This window comes from Aspergillus novofumigatus, assembly GCF_002847465.1.
Source record: "Aspergillus novofumigatus IBT 16806 chromosome Unknown P174scaffold_6, whole genome shotgun sequence".
NCBI lineage: Eukaryota > Fungi > Ascomycota > Eurotiomycetes > Eurotiales > Aspergillaceae > Aspergillus > Aspergillus novofumigatus.
This window is the reverse complement of record NW_020194279.1, coordinates 102337-122730: the sequence shown is the minus strand read 5'-3', so window position 1 is coordinate 122730 and position 20394 is coordinate 102337. Positions and strand designations below refer to the sequence as shown.

The window sequence follows — 20394 nt, the reverse complement described above, 5'->3', positions numbered from 1 at the left end:
CACGCCAACCATGGGGAACAAATCCTTTGGCAGAAGGATCTGATAATGTACGGCTGAAGCCTCAATAGTTTAATTGAATATGACATAAGGCCACATTCTATTGTAAACAGCTTTTCCGTGTTCTTACGCAGCGCTTACTACTCACTCTGCATAGGGGGAATATTACCAAGAGGCCACTATGATATATATGAGATAGTTGCCAATCCTAGGGCCAGTCACATCCTAGCCCCAATGGGCCTTCCTTACGCCTGACTGGATGTGGTAGAAATCAATTAACAATAACCGCCGAGGTTTGCCCGCATAAGCCACCACATCTGCAGGGGTTATGGCCTCACCAACCAGTCTCAGCCTCGCGCGCCGTTGGTCTCCTCTACTAGCGGACAGGGGTGAGACCAGGAACAAAAAAGACGCACAACCCACCTGCCAGTCAATCCAATCTCGATCCTTTTCAATCCATAGGGTTCTTAATGGCCAGCCATCATGGCAAGTCCAACGCGCCAATGTTATTTTCCTAATGGTAATCCATCGAGTGACGTTCCCTGCTCCTCCGATGAAGCAACTGGATGTTGCACCTCCGGGGATATATGCATGTCCAACGGACTTTGTTTGAACGTTGCCCATCAACCTTACGTGGCGGGTCGAGGGAGCTGCACAGACAAAGAATGGGGCGATGGATGCCCGCAGTATTGCAGTAGGCACACCTCTCATCAAACACATGATCTAGTCAGTTCTGATCGATATATCTCACAGAGGATATGAATCGGGACGGAGGTTGCTCCATAATTAATGTCACCTACGAGAACGGTATAGCGACATATTGCTGCGGCACTCCTATCACAAACGGGACCGATGTCATCTGTCCAGAAGGAATGGATAGCTTCCAGATCCCAACGGGGCACGCGCTAACCGGTGTGGCACTCTTGAGCAATGTTTCGTCATCATCAGCGACAACGGCACCCTCTTCCACAGATACGGCGACGCGATCTTGTCATGACACTGCGATTGGAGCTGGAGTGGGAGTTCCGCTGGGAGTCATCGCGTTGATGACACTGGCTTGGGCGATCTTTGAACGAAGAGCAAGACGAGCAATGCGGACACAAGTACCGCCAGCCACAGTAGTATCAGACGACAAGGGCGGCCCCTATGTGCGCAGTCGTAATGGACCGCCTTCAGAGCTACCGCATACGCGCGACGTAGCTGAACTCATGGATAGGAATGAATAATGAAGAGTCAATGGCCAAGTGAATACCCTGACGGAATTACGATCGAAATGCAGTTATGATATCTGGTGTGATGTACAGCGATCGTTGACGAAAGACCGCAGGAGGTCGGGTCTTCAGAGCTCTGTTCAAAGACTCCGTCTCATGGCGAATATTATTGATGACTAAGTCCTATTAAACGCAGAGGATATGTGCACGGCTAAGTATCCTAATTTATAGCTGATACATACATACCAGACAGGATCTTGATCCTGCATGTTGGAAACTAATAGTTTATGAACCCGTCGGACGGATCATTCTTAGAGACATTCTTAGAGAAACAAGAAGAGATGATAATGAGACATTAATCACACTCCTAACTCAATAGGCTCAATCCGTCAGCCTACATAGTCACATCACAACACACCAGTCCCAGAATCCCCCTGAAGACTCTTCCGTAGAACTTGGCATTGGCTCTAGCTCAGGGTTCCCTTGCATGGAGACAGCCAATCTGAATGCTTCAGCAAAGGCGTAGTATTCAGGATTTTAATAATGTCTACCCTCTTCCCAAGTCTCCTCTTCGGAGTCCATTGATTCCCCAACGTATGTTTCGGAAATGTCATCGTCAGCAATGGAGTCCGGTTCACTTCCATCCTGAGAAGACCAAGGCCTCGAATACCGACCAGAGACCCCATATCCGACAATAAATCCTAGTCCACCAGACAAGAGTAAAGGAAAGCATTGGAGATATGAAAGATACGTCCCAAGACGGAAAGATTGCCGAAGTCAAACCCTCTTTTAGATAATTTCCTATTCATGGGGGCCCATGTGCCGCACTTTAAAATTGCATTATCCTGGAACAATACCTCACAACATGAACAAATGTGCCCTACATTGAATATTGCCAAGGTTGATACACTAGTCCTGGTATCATTGGCCACAGATGGAAGTAAACAAAAGTGTGCATTAATTTGTCATCTGACTATGCGCAGGGTCTTGTTCGATAGGATAGAGTAAGTGCGGTAGTATATTGTGGCCTGCAAGTCACAACATCTCAAGCAGGCTGAGTTGGAGGAAAGCATCGTCTACGGAAATATTGGACGAGAGTCTCCAGAAGAGGTCACGATCTGTTCCGCTCTTCGATAGAAGATTCCATTCGTCTCATTACTGATAGATGTGTATGAAGCAGGAGAGAAAAGATGATATTCTGAAGAAACTAAGTAGGTTTGCCTAGGCTAACACATTTCCCGTCGGTCCCCTCTTGCTCGTCCGACTCGTCCCTCGTCAAAACATCTGCATTCATCACTATCACAGAGTGTCTACCTCACCCAGAGCCAAGCTCTTATACATACTTAACAGTGACAGAGCTGCTGGAGGAAGAAACCGAAGTCAAAACCTGGCCGTTCTGCTGGATGTCCATAAGAGTGGCACCAGAAGGCCCAACAGTGGAACCGCCATGGGTAGCCTGAGCACCGGTGAAGGTGACAGTGCCGAAGTTAGCAAACGGCACCAGAGAACCGTTGGACTCAAAGTCCTCGACGATCCACTCGGCATTGTACTCGCACAGGTTGCCGTCCACACCACCAGTGAAGGTGTGAGTGACAGTCTTGCCCTTGGTCACGTTCTCGACAGTCGCCGTGCCAGCGGTCTTGCTGGTCGCATCAACGGTGACCCTGATCGTGTCGCCAGCGGAGATGGAGATGCCGCTGAAGTCGTACGCGTAGTCGGGATACCACTCGTACCAGGCGTCGAAGGAGACGGAGCCACCCTGGATGCAGAAGTCGACGCCGGTTTGCAGAATGGCGGAGCTGCAGGTGTCACCGTCGATACCGACCCAGGCGGAGGCGCAGTACTGCTCGTTGGAAGAGCCACCGCTTGGGGCGCGGGGTGTAGGGACGACGAACTCGCCGGTCACGGCCGTGTAGCCTGAGCCGATGAGGACGGCACCGGCCCAGTTGGAGCTGTACTCGACCTGAGTGGTATTGCTGAGCTTGATAACCTCGGAGGTGCCGGGCTTGTAGGGAGGGTGGCTCGACCTGTTGGAGTTGCGGGCCATACGACGGGCATGGCGGGCTTGACGCTGTTCTGTAAGGGGGGCAGCAATGGCAGCCGTGGCGAGCAAGCCGGAGGCGAGGACAGAAGTGAACTTCATGGTGGTGACAATGATTTGTGAGGAAGAGAGTATTGCTGTCGAGGATGAGCTTGAGGCTTGATGGTAGTCAACAACCTGCGAGTCTTGCTTGAGATGCTGGACATTTTGGACAGGGAATTCAACTTCAATTTATACTTGAGCACCGGACCACGCATTCCTTATCTCTGTGGTAAAACGACTCCTGCACAAGATGCATTCTCGCTTGATACTCTCGAACTAAGCAATTAGGATCCAAGCGTCTCCGCTCTAGCATGAGGTGAGGAGAAGGAACGGAGACCGATGGAGAATAACATTTGATTCACATCTAGTGGTCGGATTTGGCATATTCTCCGTGAGAATTGCACCCGCACTGTCATTTCGCCGTCCCCGCCAAGTTGATGGAGGTGCAAATTCAGCAAATGCAGAGGAGATCTTCTCGCCTCGCGATGGGAGTGCCGGACGAGAGTGCCCGAAGACCAAAGAACTAGATGCATCTGGACCTAATAAGCTCAGAATATCGCTTCTCTGAGAAACTTGATTGGCCTCTGGATGCAGAACGTGTGCCGCTCCCGAAATTCATTAGAGGATTGATAACAGTGGGCCTGGGGGCATGCCATTGGAACCAGGTCATGTCCACCATGACTTGGCGATCATTGCCGTAAGAGTCAAGCATTGCCAAGAACTCCAAGCTACAACGTAGAGATGTATGTGCACGCCAATGAGACCAAGACTCTGATTGAAGGCCCTGTGTAGATACTTGCCGTGCGGTCCTTCATCGCCAGCCTATGGCGCAATGTTCAATGGTTCTGCCAACTTCACTTTTTCGGTAGATAAACGGACCACCGACGGTGCTCGGAGTGCTCGGATAGGAGGATTAATATACTGAATGCCAGTGACAGTCAAGATGGACGGTCAACACTGCACGAGTAAGTTACTGCGGAGTTAGTGGTGCGGCGTGCCTCTAGTATCCAAAGGGGCTAGAAAAAGGTGGTCAGATGCTACTGTGGCGGAGACTAAGAGAGTTGGCGTCTGGATGGCGCGGTACACCAAGCTTTGGTCAAGCATCTTGGCGAATTATAAGCATCGTGGGTGAGCCAGGCGAGTATGGTCAAGAGACTAAGTAGATTAGGCTATTGTCAGCGGCAGATGGGTCGATGTAACGTTCCGGTGGAAAAGGGGGAGTACTCTATCAGTTTAAATTAATTTGATATTAATTTCTGCAGAGATAATGCAAGTGATGGCGCCGGATGACCGAGCGGGGGTATTCTCTCTTCACCTCAGTCGTCTTATCAACGACCATTGATGGCAGGTATTGTATCAACGGTCTATCCGTGTCTTCCTCCGGATATCCGCGACATTGCAGATTGTCGTAGAAAGGCGAGGAACAAAGCTTATCGTGCGGAGTTCCTTGCAATCAACGACTGTCTGAGGAGTTGTATTCTACATTCTGCTCGGATATTTTGAGTTTGCGCTTTCAATCACTGAGGCAGTCTTGAGCATTATTGGAGGCATATATGCTCTCTGTTCTGGATAGGATAAGTGCTGACTGTATAAGACAAGAAGTACACCATACCAGTAGATAAGGGACAATATCCACTGGCTAGGATGGGTACAAGGACAAACAAATAGTGAATCGATCCCTCTAGAATACCTCTTGTCCCTCCCATAAACAATGTATCAGTTCTGGTACAAAGTCATGCCAAAAGATTATTCCCGTTTGTCTTGGGATAGATCCAGTCCTCATTGTCGTTGATTACATCTTTTCTTACTTCGGGCCTTGACCTTAATAAAGTTTTTCTAGGCATTAGCAATGAGAAAGTAGTGTTTATAAGCCATTAACCACTGTACAGGAGAGATACAGACTGATGACTCCAATTCCTTGTTTGTTTCCTATTGTATGGCAGCTATCGCTCCACTCAAAGATCCCCACTGTAACCAATGTATAGCCAACAATGATTACAATGGTAGGTTGTCTTCTGCTCCGCTAATGACCGATGAAATAGCTGGAATGACAAGAGCTCTATTGACTTGATCTTTCGGGTCTATCCTCATTCAAGCTTTGTCTCTTCCGACTAAGAATGTTCTGTATAGTCTATTAGGTCACCTAGCGTATCTTAACAACAGTTGCATATCTGACAGCATTCAACAAGCCTCATGCTGCTAGTTATATACTTCCACCTAGACAATTATACCCCCCTGGGCCTCCCTATGACTGCAGCGGAGATAAGTCGCCAGGCACGTTAAGTACATGATCTACAAACATCGATGTGAATGATCATCATTGACCATGTCTCCAAAGATGAGATCTTTATCGATCTCGGGGGTTGAAATGGATGATCCGCCCATCTGATGCATGATCGACGATCGATTGGGTAACCTACATCTGCAACATCTCATCCAGCCAGAATTGATGTTTCACCAATGGCTCCTTCTCGTCCTGGACTAGTGCCTGGGATGGCATGTCAGGGTAGACTGAGCCACACTGGCGACCGTGAATTAGAAAGCTGCTGACGGACTGCTGATGTTCTGGGTGGCTGAGAGACTTGGGTGCATTGGGACATCCCGAATATATTGACTCTGGCATGCAGCGAGCTTGAACAATGGTCAAGGACAGCAGTCCTAGGAGGTCATGTAAAGACAGGATCACGGACAGATGAGGGCTTTTCAAAGCCATAGTAGTGATTCTGGTGTATTGGTAGTAATTACAGGGCAGTGTCTGTGTTTATGCAAGATAAAGATTTTCGATATATATTTATAAACTTCTCGGCGATTTCATTGGCCTCAGTACATATTAGAGGTCGGAGATGTTAGGTCAAGTCAAGTCCCATCACCACAGTCTACTCATATATTCCATATAAATGAGGTCCCTGAGTAGATTTAGTAGTATCAAAGAGTAGAGCTCTTTGTGATGTCCAATAGATACTACCTTAGGATATAATGATGTCGAACATCAGAGTTTGAAAGGAACTTGAACATCATTGCCACGAAATGTTGTGTGATTGGTTGAAGAGTCTGCGACTCCCCGCCCTTAGGCGCTTAGGTAAGTTTGATGGGTCGCAAAGCATCACAGCCGTGTTGATATTTTCCCCCTACACACTTGAAGCTGTCTTCTGGTATGATATAGCAACAGTCATTGGAACCTGCTCCCTTCATCTTCCAAATGCTCAAACTCTATGTTCTCGTCTATAAAGGCGAACCTCTTGACTACCATGAATACCGCCACACTGCTTTGTACCTGAAGCTGCCCGACAATCAAAGTTTCATCATGCACATCCTAGGCACGCAGGGAATGTTTGAATATGCTCAAATCAAGAACAAGGATCCTTCTGCTGTGGGATCGCTCGCAAAAGTCGTGCCTGTGGCCGATATCTCAGAAGTAATCGGGTCAGGACCCATCCAGTCGACTGTCGCAAAGACATTAATCCAGAACGGGCCGCTGGACCTCGACTGGAACTGTCAGCACTGGGTTGGTGACGCCTTGAGTAAACTTGCCGAGAGAGAGTATATCACTGTGTCGGAACGCGCTGAAGCTATCGATCGGATGATGGATGCGTGTCTCGAGGCCATGGATGATTGAAAGGACGATGCATCGTCCTGAACTTCATGTCTATCGAGCAAAGTCTTAAACGGCGCATGGGGCAGCGACGCTGGATTGTCAAGTATTCCCTACTTCAAACGCCGACATACATTTGCGCTCCTGTTCGAACACCTCGCAAATCTCCATACCAACAACCCCTATGAACATCCAAGAAGTGACGACACCCAAGCGAGACTAGATATCCGTCCCACAAGAGAACTCCTCCCACTCTTCCAGCTTCTTCAACGTTTCCTGACACTTCTTCCGAATGGCTGCCACCGCATCGGGCCCGAGCGCCAGCTCCTTGGGCCACTCTTTCCCCTTGGCCGCATTCTCCCCTTGACCACATCAATGATACGCGCAACGCCTTTCTTGGGGTCACCTCTCTGCTTCCCGTTCGCCTCGCGGAACGACTTGAACGAAGCCTCGGTCAACTCCCGATACTCAGGGAATTTAGTCTCAGCGAACATGCTATTCTTGGCGCTCAGGAGCTCAGTTCGGAACTGGCCGGGTTCCACTAAGAGCGTTTTGATTCCGATCGAAGCAGTCTCTTGATCGAGAGCCTCCGTTGCATCTGTTCTGTCAGCATGGCCTCTGAACCCTAGTTACCAAGATGAACTTACAGCGCAGCGCAGCCTTGGAGGCGCAGTACGCCCCGACGGCAGGGTACGTCTCCCACGCGGCCATCGAGCCAATGTTAACAATGACGCCTTCCCTGCGTTTACGGAAATGCGGCAGGAATGCTCTGGTGACGGTGATTGTTCCGAAAACATTGGTGGCGAATTGGGAGAGGTAATCTCCAGGGCTGTATGGAGGGCTCGTTAATATCATTCCTGTGCATAGAGTCAGAGACTTACTTCATGTCCTCCAATGTGCCGAACTGCGTGTATGCTGCATTGTTCACGAGAATATCAACTTTCCCGTAGATAGCGATCGCGTCAGACGCCTTATGATCCAGTTCTTCCTGGGAGGCTGTCACGTCCAGCTGCATGATTGAAGCACCTGCGTCGCGGAGATGGGCGATTTTGGCGACGGTGCGTGCTGTCGCGATGACCTTGTCCCCGCGGGAAAGGGCTTGAGTGACGAACTCGCTGCCGAAGCCTGAGGAGCAGCCAGTAATGAGCCAGACTTGAGCCATTTTAATGTTTCTGGGAGATTCGAAAGTTATATTGTAGTTTGTGTCGCGGTTGTCTTGAAGACTGATCGGACAAGAAGTGTACGGGGTTATCGAGGAATTTATACCTCGTTGGTGCTACAGGGGATGATGACAGGAAGTTTACATCGGAAATATGGCTGGAGATAATATCGGTGATATGATCAATATTAACTATGATGAGTACACCGGTATGTAGGTTCGAAAGCGATGATGCCTCTTCATCGGGGTTACTGTGGTGGCAACCAGTCTTGGCATCGCGAAAGCCGATGATTTTCGGGATTCTGATTATACACCGGGAATCAGCCATACTATCGGACTTTGGACGGATGATTCACGTTGGCATAGCCAATCGAATGGTTGAATACAACAGTACTACGATTGTGGCTTATTTTCTACCTGCTTGGAAACCAGTAATCTAAACGAGTGTAAACAGTGTAAACGAGTGTCATTCGTCAGTAGTCGCTATCAAAGCAACTATACTCTATGTATATAATTTTCTATATTTGCTTTCCATGTCATCGTAGTCCAACCGTCCAAACTTAACCACTGTAGTCAATGGTAACAGCCAGGCGAACGGCACCACCACCAGAGAGGTTTCCACCAATACCTCCAACAGCCGCCTCGGCAGAGGTATAGGCATTGTTAACGGACGCCGCATCAGGAGTGATGCTGGAGCAAGTGCCACCCAGCGCATCACAGATCTGCATACCCTGCACGGTCATGCCCGCATTCTGCGCCTGGATAGCGGAGACATCGAAACCAGACCAGCCGCCGTTCCCGGCGCTGCTGAAATCGAACTCGCCCCAGGTGGACGCATACCCGCCGTTCGAGTCCGTGGGGATACTGCCTGCAGCGGCCGCGAAGCCGCCGTTGGTGTCGTCGTCAAAGGCGACGTACTTGGTCTCGCCGGCGTTGAGGGTGAGGGTCAGAGCGGCGTTGCCGTACCAGCCGGTCATCTGGCCGTCGGGGCCGATCTTGTTCCAGAAGACGACGGTCCAGGGCTCGCTGTTCTGGCCGCTGATCTGGGCGACGTTCTTGTAGTTAGAGGCCGAGTCGGCGGAGACTTCAATGATGTTGCTACCCCAGGGGTTGCCGACGTTGCCGGCGTAGGTCTCGCCGCTGCCGCTGTTGGAGGTGCGGCTGCCGAAGCCAGCGGTGGCGTAGGAGCCTCCGGCTGGGGTTCCGGTCCAGGCGGAGCTGCCGCCGGAGGAGGAGGATGAGGAGGGAGCGACTGTGGAGGAGGCCGAGGAGGCGTACTGACGGCGCTCGTGGCCTTGCAGACGGGCCAGAGAGCTGGAGGTGAGGGCTGCCAGCAGCAGGAGAGACTTGGTGAACTGCATTTTGAAGAGAGAGTGGATGTCGCGTCAAGCGTGCTTCAGATAGTTGTAGAAGCCTGAAGGAATGGCAGTGCCGTTACTGACTGGAGCAACGACGAAGTGATAATTCGAAGAGAGCGTCTGAAGTATCAAACCCGAAAAGAATGAGGGAATGAAAGCGTGTATACACCCGGTTAATGAATGCGATGGTTGAATGGGAAGAATCTGAAAGCGTCCCTCTCGGGCCCTTTTATAACATTCTGGAAACAAAACTTTGATGCCCGCCACCCCACTGTTTGTAAGTCGAATGTGTGTTCTCGAACATCCACGGCGCTGCTGGTTGTCATTTTCCCTGGTTCGGGAGGTTGAACCTTTGGATAGAGCCTTAGAATCGAGGAAGATGGATCAGGGTATGCGTCAGCATGGACAGGTCAAGCTGATGGGACTGGGGTTCCGACAAAGGTGATGCCATGGTCTAGATCCATGCGGTCGTGTGCTCGTTGACAGCCTGACAGTAGCCTATTGGACAGTTTGATTGAAAACACTGACAGGACATCTCTGGTATTGTTTTGGGATTGGCCAGAATCCATGGGTGGTACCTGAATTGTACGCCTTTTCAATGCCATTGGCTACTTCCCCTGGCTTGTGGCTCTGTGTGGGACCCTGGCTCTGCAATACATAGAGTCTGGTTCTTGGAGGCAAGTTGCGTGGCTCCGGAGCTCGCATTATTTTGGTATGCCTTTGTGTTGATTGTCTTGTTAATATGCTTGCGTTTCAACATCGAGAGACAAAGAACATGAGACTGCTCATTGTGTTGTGAAACCTACTCAAAGGACAAAGAGCATATCACCGGGGAGTCTAGACTTTTGGGCCTCGCAAGTGCCGGGAAAGGATCAGATCCCTCAAACGGGCTATTGGCGAAAATGGAAAGGATAACGATATCAGAAGGGCCTAAGGTCTTGTGAGTGGAGCTCACCTCCACCAGTCTCTGTCGCTAGGAGAATTGTAGCTATTGAGGTCTTTCGGTCGATTCCTAGGCTTTCCCATGTTGACGAATGTCGAAATACAGACCCGTAGCCTATGTGCCACATGGACAAGCTTCCAAAGACAAATTCATTGTTCCCTGCTTCACGGGCTCTCTTTGATACTGTCCCTATTCGTGGCTGCTCTCAAAAATAGGATTTCCCTCAGAAACCCCACGAGTCCCTAAATTCATGTGCTTTGTGTGCAAGCTGGCCGAACCATGGTTCCCTTTTTCTGGGCCAGGGGCAGAAACACAAAAAATTGGGCTTTTGAATGAGATCAAACGATGAGTGGCCAGCGTTGTGACTAAGCAAGGAGATTGTCATTATTCCCACCAATCTCATTACAATCCATCTGTATTTTGTCAACACGCGAACAATGAACCATGGGATGTTTTATTGACCTTTCAAAAAGGGCATTGGCACTTTTTCGTGGTGGCTCATGCAGGCAGCCGCTGTCGTAAGTCATACGCCTACCTATGCCAGGGCATTCTCGGTGAAAAATTATAGAAGAAACTGCACAGCCTAGATAGGTTATGATTGACATTCTCATTATTAACCACGATAAAATTCAATACTTCAAGTCAAATCTCAGCCCTAAAGCTGCTGAGTCAACGCCCCGTACCAAGAGCAATGCCACTTGATCCCAGCTTATGCCACACTAGAAGAGCATTCTTGCCTCTGCACTCATTCTCGCCTCGTGGAATCGCCGAGGTTTCGTCGACTTTGTGCGAAGAATGACCGACGGCGTGCCTCTCGTCGGTAAATATGACTGTTGAAGTCAGCGCTGCCGAGAGTTGGATAGTCGAAGAGTTATCTTCCCTGGTATACAGTAGAAACTCCGAGAATGATAGACACAGAAATTTTGCCAGCAATTATTCATCAGGAGAACAGTTTTGTCTTGCGTCGCACGTGGAAAAGCAATTTTAACCATTGCTCTAGAATACTTCTCCTTGGCGGGGAGGCCCAGTATCTCGTCGTACACACAAAGCTGTACTCGCAGTTTGGAAAACTTCTTGCTCTAGGACTCCATCGAAACTCGATATGACACCTTGAATCCAGCAATCTCTGCTATGGCCTTTACCCCGGATGCTCAAGAAACCATACCACAGAGATATGGCGGCCCGCAGATGGGTTATGCTTAGTTTAGTCTACGGGGCACTGGGGACGCCCGCATTTACTTCAAAATAGCCTTGATTTTTTAAATTCGGGAAATGATGGTGATAAATTTGGTGTTTATACTGTTCTTCACAGTTGATTGAAGGAGGCGAGAGTGGCTAGAATGTATCTGTCGGGAAGATAATGACATCAACCTCACGTCGTGGTAAGGCACTTGCAGAATAATTTGGACAGGTGTGATGGCAATATTTAGCGACTAGCCCTCTAGCCAGCAATTTCAGTGTGTTGAAATTGTTTCAAACAATGCGCCGTTACGATCAAGTATTGGTTGATGAGTCAACCAAGGCATCTCGGGGTGCTATAATCTAACTATAACCATGCACAAATGACAAACATATTGCCCCTTTCCTCCGTTAGAAAAAGGATATTACTTAAAACCGCCCCAACTCCAGATGTAACCTTACGCATTTCCTAAAAGGGAAATTGGTATAGAGTCTATGCGATCGGCATTGCTGACATAATCACTTATCACGATGCCACCAGACGTCAGACTTACTCGATGGTCGTCACCGAAAGCTGGCGTTGGCCAACTGTCTCAAAATAGATGGGGTTATCCGACTATCCCCTACTCGTGTTTGTTGCCGGTACTGGCCGAAATGCTCGCAGGTATATACCGAGATCGACGCACTGAGGTAACATGCCGAACGGACGCTAAGACGACTCTGCTGCAATGCTTGCCAATGAAATCGCTGCTATCATTCAGGCCAAACAAATCGGTGTCGCGCCTGTCAGAGCTCGAACTTATGGCCACATAGAAGAGTGGCTGCTTTTGATTGGTCCTGTTCCATGATGGCCAGGACTGCAGAATTACCCGTTTGAGAAACTGGTCGATTCGCATCAATGTGCTGGTTTTGATGATGATTTTTGGAAGAAAATTATGGCTGCGGCAGGCAGAGCAATCCGCTTGGAAAAACTGAGCTATTTAAACAGCTCCATTGCCGGCTGAGTCGATTCACTCCCGAACAACAGATAAACAACCGCAAGAGCAACAATGGCCGTCCTCAAAAGCATCACCCTGACTTCCCTGGCCCTCGCTATTGGCGCCACCGCTCAGTCCGCCAACCCAGGTGTCGGTAAAAATCCAAAGGCGCAAGGTGCAACAGAAAATGTCACCCCAAGCACCGGCCCAAACGGGTACCGTCCCCTTGCCCTCCTTTACCTTTCATGTCATTGCTGATAACAGTAAAATCCAGATCTGAAGACTGGCTCAACACCGGCATCACTACCAACGGCTGGAACCCTCCCTTCCTCTCCATTGACAACGTCTACACCATCAGCCTCCAAGACTTCTACAACGGCATTGGTTCCGCCTGCGCCCAGTACGACAGCTACTTCCAAAGCAGCGCATCCAAGTACGATGTCAACCCGGTCGTTCTCGCCGTCATCGCTATGCAAGAGTCCTCCTGCAATGCCAACGCCGGGGGTCCCACACCAGGGCTGATGCAGGTCTCGTGTGACAATTACCCGAATGGCCAGTGTACGGATAGTATCCAGGATAACGTGGACGCTGGAACGCACTATCTCAAGTCGCAGCTTGATGCGTCGGGTGGGAACGCGATTAAGGCGCTGGGTTCATACAATGGGTGGTTTACTGCCGGGAGCGGGCTTAATGGGAACAGAGGGTTGACGGAGGACTACCCCTGCTCGGCTGAGGGTAAGGCGCATGGTATGCCTCAGAATCTGGATTACTTGCACCAGGTGCTTAATGGGTGGATGATGGGGTTGGATGTTTATGGAGAGGATAACTGGATTGGTACTTATCACTGTGATCAGTCGTGCAGTGATGGCAGTTTATGCTAGGAGGCTTAGCGACGTCTATAGTAATAGGGAAACCAATGTAGCTTATGTGGAATTTGGAAGGCCGTCGTAATGTCGGGTTTTCCTAACTAATGTCTCCGAGAGCAGCTTGACCAATGTTTCGCATAACGTCAAAAGGGAGAAAAACACCAAATAGTAGCAAATATAATAACAGGACAGGCAAATATAAGGTTCAATCTTGCTGTTTCGATTCATGTGTTAGAGTAAAAGAGATGGATTTCTTATACATGAAAGCAAACCAGGGTCATGAATTGCCTCACTGGCCATTCATGAGCCTTCTCTCCATGAGCTCATAGATTAGGTCCGCTGCGAAAATAGGGGTTTTAACCAGGAACGGTTTTAGTCGGTCCAACTCCGTAAATGCATCCATGTTGTGGAAGTTATCCGCGACGGTTGCCACAAAGAGCTTCCCAGATTCCGAGTCAGAAATGTATTGGCCGTCCGTCAACAGATCGTAAAGGTCCACTGGACAGTCTAAGGTTTTGACAGCGGAGGGAAGGTCCATCAGCACTTGTCCGCTGAGATCGGGGATCTCGTAGTCCTTAGCCATGTGGCAAAGTTCAAAATGGAAGGCTACCAATTCGGAAGGCTCAAAATCGAAGAGCCACCCGGTCTGTTGCTCATAGTTGTAGGTGTATATGTACTCAATCATAGTCGAGAATGTTTCCACGCTGTGCTTTTGCTTTAGATCCACGGATGCTCCTGACTGGCTCGCGTTAGATCTGTCCTTGTACTGCATTCAGATGTCTCTGCGGTGAGAGACTCACTTTCCACTCTGCCTCGAACTTGTTTGCGAAGTATAGAGAAATAGTGGACAGCACGAGCTTGCTAACATGGAATTGTTCACCCTGGACTGTGAATGTGAAGTCAAAGAACTTTCCGTCCTGATTGAGTCTATACATGACTTTGTTAGATCATCCATCCATGACTTTGCATATTGAAGAGTCCTTAATCCAGCATTTCTTCTGTGCCCGCTCGGAGCTCGGAGCTTCCTCGTTTGCATCACGCGTGCGACGCTTCTTGAGGCTCTGCGAGTTCATTGATGGGTATGCTGTGTGCTCACGATGGACTTGTAAGGGGTATGGTAGATAGTATTCCTCCAAAGCTAAGCCTGATGGATGAAGGGAGGAATGAAGACGGATTAACAAGCGAAAGAACAATGACTTTATATAGCAGGCCTAAGTGCTAGCACAAGATTACCAATCGAGATGTAGGTAACGACGAGAGGTGATAATGAGCTGAAGCTGTTGAATAGATGAAGGAGGAGTAATGGCCAGCTCACGGAGGTCAACGCTGGCCAATTGAAGATATCAAGCTTCGAGACAGTGGTCGTCTTCTCAAGACTATTCAAGCAAGACTGCTCTGAGCCGATGATCAACAGAATACTTTCATTTCAAAAAGCCTTTGTTGATGGAACGTCTCCCACACCCAGTTACCATGTAGCAGGATAGAAACCGATGCAATGAATCTCCTCAAGTTGACCTCAGGATGATGGGGGTTTCCTAGAGAATGTTTCAACCAGGTGTAAAGGCAAACCATCATAATGTCACAAATAGAGAGTTCGCGATTGAGATCGTCCATCAAGCCGGTCTGTTCGAATCGTCTACCGAGCCATTTTCCAAGCTTGCTCAACCAACAGGCTCGATCAGGGTGATCTTGTGGCGTCCACTGTCATGTTCCCTACCCCGACGGCACGGTTGAGATCGTCTATCGAGCCGGTCCGTTGGAATCGTTTGCAGAGCAAATTTCCAAGGTTGCTTAGCCACCTAGCTCGATCTGGATGGTTTTGAGGTGTAGCGTCTACTGCCATTTCCGCAACCTTGACAGCACGGTTAAGATTGTCCACCGAGCCGGTCTGTTTGAATCTTGTACTGAGCCGGGTTCCAAGGTTGGTCAATATCCTAGCTTGATGAGGGTGGTGTTGAGGTCATGTGCTGAGACACCTCAGTAGCAATGTCCATATGTCTATGTATGCTGGTGCTTTTGGTGCGTTTTCTCCTGATTCTCTCGCATAAGAATTGGGTTTTGAGAGATCAATTGGTAGCCGTCGCACCGCATTTCTGCCTTATCACATCTGCCTTGAAGCAATGGTCAGATCGATGATTGTAGGCAAGTGACTAGCCGCTGATCTCCCGGACCTCCAGAAACTGGTGTTTGAGAAGGTGATAACGCGTTTCGCGGACTTGGAGGAACTGGATACCCTTGACACACGGCCTGCTATGATTGCCTCCTCACGCTTATCATTTTGCAAACCTTCTACGCAAGATCCTCTATTGGACCGGTTGGCTCAATACGCCGCCTACTGCGATGGCAAGTTTGGTCGTAGAGAGATTTCGTGAGAGTCTCTACCTTGAGTTCAGGAATGGTGGTAAGTCTGGCATCATCTCAATGGAGCACAAAGCAACGCTAACCATGCTTACGCACGCTACTGTTAGACTCCCATCGTCTGAGTGTTTGGAGTCCATACCGCAGAGTGAGGCCAAATTACACCCCTTTATCATCATCCTCCAAAGTTACAGCCTCTTGGTCACTTGGTTTTGTCGTCTTGGTTTTGTCGTCTTGGTTTTGTCGTCTTGGTTTTGTCGTCTTGGGCGCCTCAATTTTATTTTATTTTATTTTAATTTATATTTTTTTTTGTTGTTGTTGTTTTTTGTCCCCCTTGGGCCGAGTGGTATTCAAAGATCAACAAGAGGGTGAGCTAAGTAGAAAATAAGCTGCATTAGCTCTTATTCAAATAGATTAATTGCAGTGAGTTTAGTCAGGCTAGGAGCCTAGGGCGATAGTTTGGACGCGCGTTTTATGTGATAATCCTACTGTAGCTCTAAGCTTTATTGATGGAATGCCATTGCCGCTTCTCTTAATAGGCATTGACATTATTAATTAGACAATGCAATGCGGAAAAAAGTACAAACTGCAGGCATGCTTCTTTGCCTTTATCCCTTTTCAGCTTCACGGGCATACATACGAAATCAGAAATGATCTTCATAGCATGTGCTTCGGAGTTTCATGTTGCTTCAGCCGCACCAAAGCCTATGTAGTTTGTCAATACTGTTGGCGAATTCGAGAGGTAGGAGAGGGGGTCCTTGACTCACCTCTTGAATGCAGGTAGCAACGAGAATTCCATCTGTGGACCATATCCGCTGTACAACCAGACCTCGCTCATTTCCTGCCCATGGAGTCTCCATTTCTGTGAGCATCCAGTCATCTACTCGGATCGCCTGTGGGTGATGTAGGTATATGGAATGGTTAAGGCTGGCCATCACTTCGATTTCCTCGGCCTTTTGGTTTGGCTCTTCCTGATCTGTAGGTGGTGGAGAAGGGTAAGGCGATAGATTGTAGACTCGCCACAGGGTTCCAATAAAATAGGTGTCTGTTAAGTATGTGAGTGCCAATATATGTGCGTTGGAACCGCCAGAGTTAGATATGGTTCCCCTTAATCGCACGAAACGTCTATATCTTTTGTCTGATGGACGAAGCAAGTCATCTACTTAGTGATTTAAAGCCAGAAGTCTCATAAGCAATTGCAGCATCACATTTCACAGGATATATCCGACAATACCTACCAATGTCACTGTCCAAAATACGAGATTCAAACAGCCCGTTCCCAGTACCTTCTCCTGTGATTACCGCAGGATCTTGCGGCACTGAAACATCAGGTTTCGATCTGGAGTGCTCTAGGACCTTCTCGCCCATACTGCTGTGGTTATTAATAAAGCTCACAGCTGCTGTGAATATCAGATGGTTTCTTTGTTTGGCTTTCACCATACAAGTTACCAACCTATCACCATCATTGACATGATCAACATGGTAATAAATGGGTGTCTCTGCTGTCGCTGCAATGAGAAAATGGCAATGCATACTGTGCATGTTGACAGTAGAGGGAACAGTGAGCATGGCTGCTGAGAGGGACTGGGCGATGAGAGTCCCTCCGTATACTCCACGGGATCCAGAGGGATGCCATAGAGGACGGGTGTTGGTGAAGACAGCCTGTCAGGCAGTCAGTCGAGACCTGATTCCATTTATTTTTTTCTAGAGTTAGTACACCAGACATATTAGTTGCTAAACTTACTTGGCCATCGTTGCTGGGCACAGGAGTCAGTTCAAACACATTCTCAATCAGCGCCTTGCATTCGTCTAGTGGTGGGGTTGGAAAGAGAGTAGTATGTGTCTTGGCCATCTTCAAAACGTTTACGAGCAACGACGATCGATGAATTAAAGGTATAGGGTACAGATGTGGTTGGCAGGATTCGTATGAATGTCGCTCTTTGAATTATTGTCGAGCTGAGAGGTGGCAGGATGCAGTGCAGCTGCAACCGCTTCTCACTCTGGGCCAACCGCTTGGGTAAACCTGCGGATTTACTATTTTCCAGGTTGGCCCGAACGCTCGAACGCCGTCGGTAACTTACACGTTCCGGAAACATACAGTGGCAATAATCTCTCAGTCCTGCCAAAAATACGGCTTCTGCCCAAAAGCTCAATTGGATAGTTTACCACATGCCAGCGCCGATGGTTGCCTCATAATTAATAGGTCTCTCTCCCCGCCCTAAAAGTCATCATCCAACCAAAGCCAGCTACAATGCCAGAAATAGGCCGGGGGTGTTGGTTCAAAGCGGGCGGATACCTTACTTTTCTTTGCTAGATGGTGCCTTATGTAGTAGTCTATTACCTAAAGTATCCTTTCACATATATCATTTATCTACACAGGCATATGTATGGCTTGCTTCTTAGTCTGCAGAGCAGCCGTCTAGCCAAAAGTCAGTTAGCATGGATTCAACAGAGTATAGATTTTAATAAGTAAAGGTCAGCTGCATACGTAACCTGGGCCTGGCTGGGCATGGCGTGAGATGGCCGATTTCCCCTCCCTCATGCAGTGATGAAGGACTTTCAAAAATACCAGGTATGTAGGTATGGGATAGGGCTCACAAGACCTGTATGGGTATTTCATAAATCATAGTACTCATAACAAATGTAGAGAGCTGTCACATATCATGGATGTGGTAAGTTTGTCTCTGTCTGCTGTGGGCGACTGCAGATCAGTCCTATCCCCACCATGTTTAATTCTTCTCATCCTCAAATATCCCATCTTCAACAAGTTGGGGGAGGAAAATGTCCGTCTTGTCGCCAGCACGCAACGACCTCTCTGAGAAAGAGAGGGCATCAGCTATTGTTACTCGACAAGCACAACCACCACCGGATGCCTGGTCCCCGACTCGACAGAATTACATTACGATATGGTCGCTCTCCGTCATCTCGATGGTGGTGGGGTTAGATACCACCATTTTGATCCCAGCATTGCCTGTATGTACAGTAGTTTTATCCTTCAAATGCAGCTGTCGATTGACTGATGCGAGCAGACCATCGCGGAGGATCTGAACGCAACCGCCATTCAAGCCTTCTGGTGCGCAACATCTTATGTCCTCAGCTGTACTGTGTGCCAGCTCTTCATCGCATCACTATCGCACATCTTCGGCCGCTGCGAACTATTGCTCATCTCTGAACTTCTCTTCGCCGCTGGTACGGCGATCGTGTGTTCCGCGCATGGGATCGCTCAGCTGCTGGTCGGCCGTTCCATTCAAGGTATTGGTGGAGGAGGCATCGTCGCCCTGGTGCAAGTGGTCTTCACCGATATCATACCTCTGCGCCATCGACCGAAGTATCTCGGGTATCTGCAGGTAGCGTCAGCGCTGGGAACCATCTCGGGACCCTTGGTGGGGGAGCGGTTTCGCAGTATTCTACTTGGCGATGGATCTTTTATATCAACTTTCCCTTCTGTTTAGGGGGTTTGATCACCCTGCCCCTCGGGCTGAAGTTTCAGCAATTTGAGACTTCGTTCATGTCCAGATTGTTACTGATTGACTGGTTTGGTGGCTTTCTCTTCACTGCCAGTGCAACCAGCTTTCTAATGGCCCTGAGCTGGGGAGGAGTGCAGTTCCCATGGGGTAGTTTCCACACACTCGTGCCATTGATTGTCGGCATTGTCGGTGTTGGTATAGCGTTGGTCTGGGAAGCGTATGGCACCAAGGAGCCGTTTCTCAAGCTGTCTGTGTTTAACAGTTGGTCTGCTGCAGCGGCGCAGATCTGCTCCTTCGCTCAAGGCTTTCTGGTCAGTACTCTCGACTCTTTCCTTTTTTCTTTTTTTAGCCCACTAACCCTCTCATCAGCTCCTGGGCCAACTCTACTATATCCCATTCTATTTTGAAGGCGTAAAAGGCATGTCTCCAATCTTAACAGGCGTGGCTCTCATCCCTCGAACATTCACCAACATCCCAATCGCCACCATCACCGGTATTATGATCACTAAACTCGGCCGATTTCGATGGGCCGTCTGGTCAGGTTGGATACTAAGCACGATCGGCAGTGGGCTATTAATCCTTTTCGACGTGCACACCCCCACGGCAGCCTGGGTGATTATCCTCCTCGTCAACGGGCTGGGCCAGGGACTGCTTCTAGCCTCCTTGAACGTGGCCGTTTTGGCCATTGCGGCCGGGAAAAACCCAGGTTTCGCGGTGGCTACTTATACCTTTACCAGATTTTTGGGCATGTCTTTTGGAATTGCGGTTGGGGGTACAATATTCCAGAATGCGCTTTCACAGTACCTTGCCCACCAAGGCATTGATACTGCAATCGCGCAGAATGCAGAAGCCTATATTATCGAGTTGAGCTCGGAAGCTGTGAGCACCGACTACAAGGCGAAGGTGGTGTATGCCTACGCACAAGCCTTTCGGTGTGTATTTATTGCACTTGCAGCGGTCAGTGCCATCGCGACTGCGCTAGGCTTCTGTATTGCAAGTTTTCCCTTGGGGAAGAAGACGCCTTTGGTGCCAGTTTCAGTGCCAGCGTCTCCACCAGAGGGAGGCCCGGAAAAGACACAAGCAGAAGTGTGAGAGTGTTATTTGACCCATAATTTGGGCGTGCGATGCATAGGGGAGACTTTTCCGCTCTCTTTATTTCTGTTTTTCAAGTCCCCACTGCCCTCGGATGTACCTAAACCAGAAT

General features: G+C 49.0%; 10 protein-coding genes across 10 annotated transcripts; 4 read left to right on the top strand and 6 right to left on the bottom strand.

Moving 5' to 3' along the window:
• Window positions 1-446: 446 nt before the first annotated feature.
• P174DRAFT_392559 (uncharacterized protein) lies at window positions 447-1560 on the top strand. The gene is made up of 2 exons (XM_024823560.1): window positions 447-691; window positions 751-1560. Exons 1-2 carry the CDS (start codon window positions 481-483, stop codon window positions 1221-1223), a joined length of 684 nt encoding a protein of 227 aa, XP_024679956.1. The 5' UTR covers window positions 447-480; the 3' UTR covers window positions 1224-1560.
• A 981-nt stretch (window positions 1561-2541) lies between these two features.
• P174DRAFT_374367 (A4/G1 family peptidase) lies at window positions 2542-3351 on the bottom strand (the record flags this gene model as incomplete). Its single annotated transcript, XM_024822575.1, has 1 exon — window positions 2542-3351. The coding sequence occupies one exon, from the start codon at window positions 3349-3351 to the stop codon at window positions 2542-2544; it is 810 nt and encodes a 269-aa protein (XP_024679955.1).
• A 3139-nt stretch (window positions 3352-6490) lies between these two features.
• On the top strand, window positions 6491-6907 carry P174DRAFT_422534 (uncharacterized protein; the record flags this gene model as incomplete). Its single annotated transcript, XM_024825055.1, has 1 exon — window positions 6491-6907. The coding sequence occupies one exon, from the start codon at window positions 6491-6493 to the stop codon at window positions 6905-6907; it is 417 nt and encodes a 138-aa protein (XP_024679954.1).
• Window positions 6908-7102: 195 nt separating this feature from the next.
• On the bottom strand, window positions 7103-8045 carry P174DRAFT_461950 (putative short-chain oxidoreductase; the record flags this gene model as incomplete). The annotated part of the gene is made up of 4 exons (XM_024830068.1): window positions 7103-7245; window positions 7266-7481; window positions 7531-7712; window positions 7765-8045. The coding sequence occupies 4 exons, from the start codon at window positions 8043-8045 to the stop codon at window positions 7103-7105; spliced, it is 822 nt and encodes a 273-aa protein (XP_024679953.1).
• A 557-nt stretch (window positions 8046-8602) lies between these two features.
• On the bottom strand, window positions 8603-9403 carry P174DRAFT_432819 (putative allergen; the record flags this gene model as incomplete). Its single annotated transcript, XM_024825774.1, has 1 exon — window positions 8603-9403. The coding sequence occupies one exon, from the start codon at window positions 9401-9403 to the stop codon at window positions 8603-8605; it is 801 nt and encodes a 266-aa protein (XP_024679952.1).
• Window positions 9404-12264: 2861 nt separating this feature from the next.
• Window positions 12265-13401, top strand: P174DRAFT_452706 (putative extracellular soluble lytic transglycosylase). The gene is made up of 2 exons (XM_024829100.1): window positions 12265-12714; window positions 12774-13401. Exons 1-2 carry the CDS (start codon window positions 12572-12574, stop codon window positions 13378-13380), a joined length of 750 nt encoding a protein of 249 aa, XP_024679951.1. The 5' UTR covers window positions 12265-12571; the 3' UTR covers window positions 13381-13401.
• Window positions 13402-13654: 253 nt separating this feature from the next.
• P174DRAFT_432817 (uncharacterized protein) lies at window positions 13655-14300 on the bottom strand (the record flags this gene model as incomplete). Its single annotated transcript, XM_024825773.1, has 2 exons — window positions 13655-14131; window positions 14166-14300. The coding sequence occupies 2 exons, from the start codon at window positions 14298-14300 to the stop codon at window positions 13655-13657; spliced, it is 612 nt and encodes a 203-aa protein (XP_024679950.1).
• Window positions 14301-15043: 743 nt separating this feature from the next.
• Window positions 15044-15325, bottom strand: P174DRAFT_374546 (uncharacterized protein; the record flags this gene model as incomplete). Its single annotated transcript, XM_024822585.1, has 1 exon — window positions 15044-15325. A coding segment is annotated over one exon (282 nt), but the record flags the coding sequence as incomplete, so codon positions are not given.
• Window positions 15326-16232: 907 nt separating this feature from the next.
• Window positions 16233-17691, bottom strand: P174DRAFT_513888 (acyl-CoA thioesterase). The gene is made up of 4 exons (XM_024832027.1): window positions 17468-17691; window positions 16962-17385; window positions 16491-16882; window positions 16233-16428 (listed from the first exon to the last, which is right to left on the bottom strand). The coding sequence occupies exons 1-4, from the start codon at window positions 17573-17575 to the stop codon at window positions 16381-16383; spliced, it is 972 nt and encodes a 323-aa protein (XP_024679948.1). The 5' UTR covers window positions 17576-17691; the 3' UTR covers window positions 16233-16380.
• An 813-nt stretch (window positions 17692-18504) lies between these two features.
• Window positions 18505-20367, top strand: P174DRAFT_513887 (MFS general substrate transporter; the record flags this gene model as incomplete). The annotated part of the gene is made up of 4 exons (XM_024832026.1): window positions 18505-18696; window positions 18753-19106; window positions 19127-19501; window positions 19560-20367. 4 exons carry the CDS (start codon window positions 18505-18507, stop codon window positions 20280-20282), a joined length of 1644 nt encoding a protein of 547 aa, XP_024679947.1. The 3' UTR covers window positions 20283-20367.
• Between the last annotated feature and the right edge of the window lie 27 nt (window positions 20368-20394).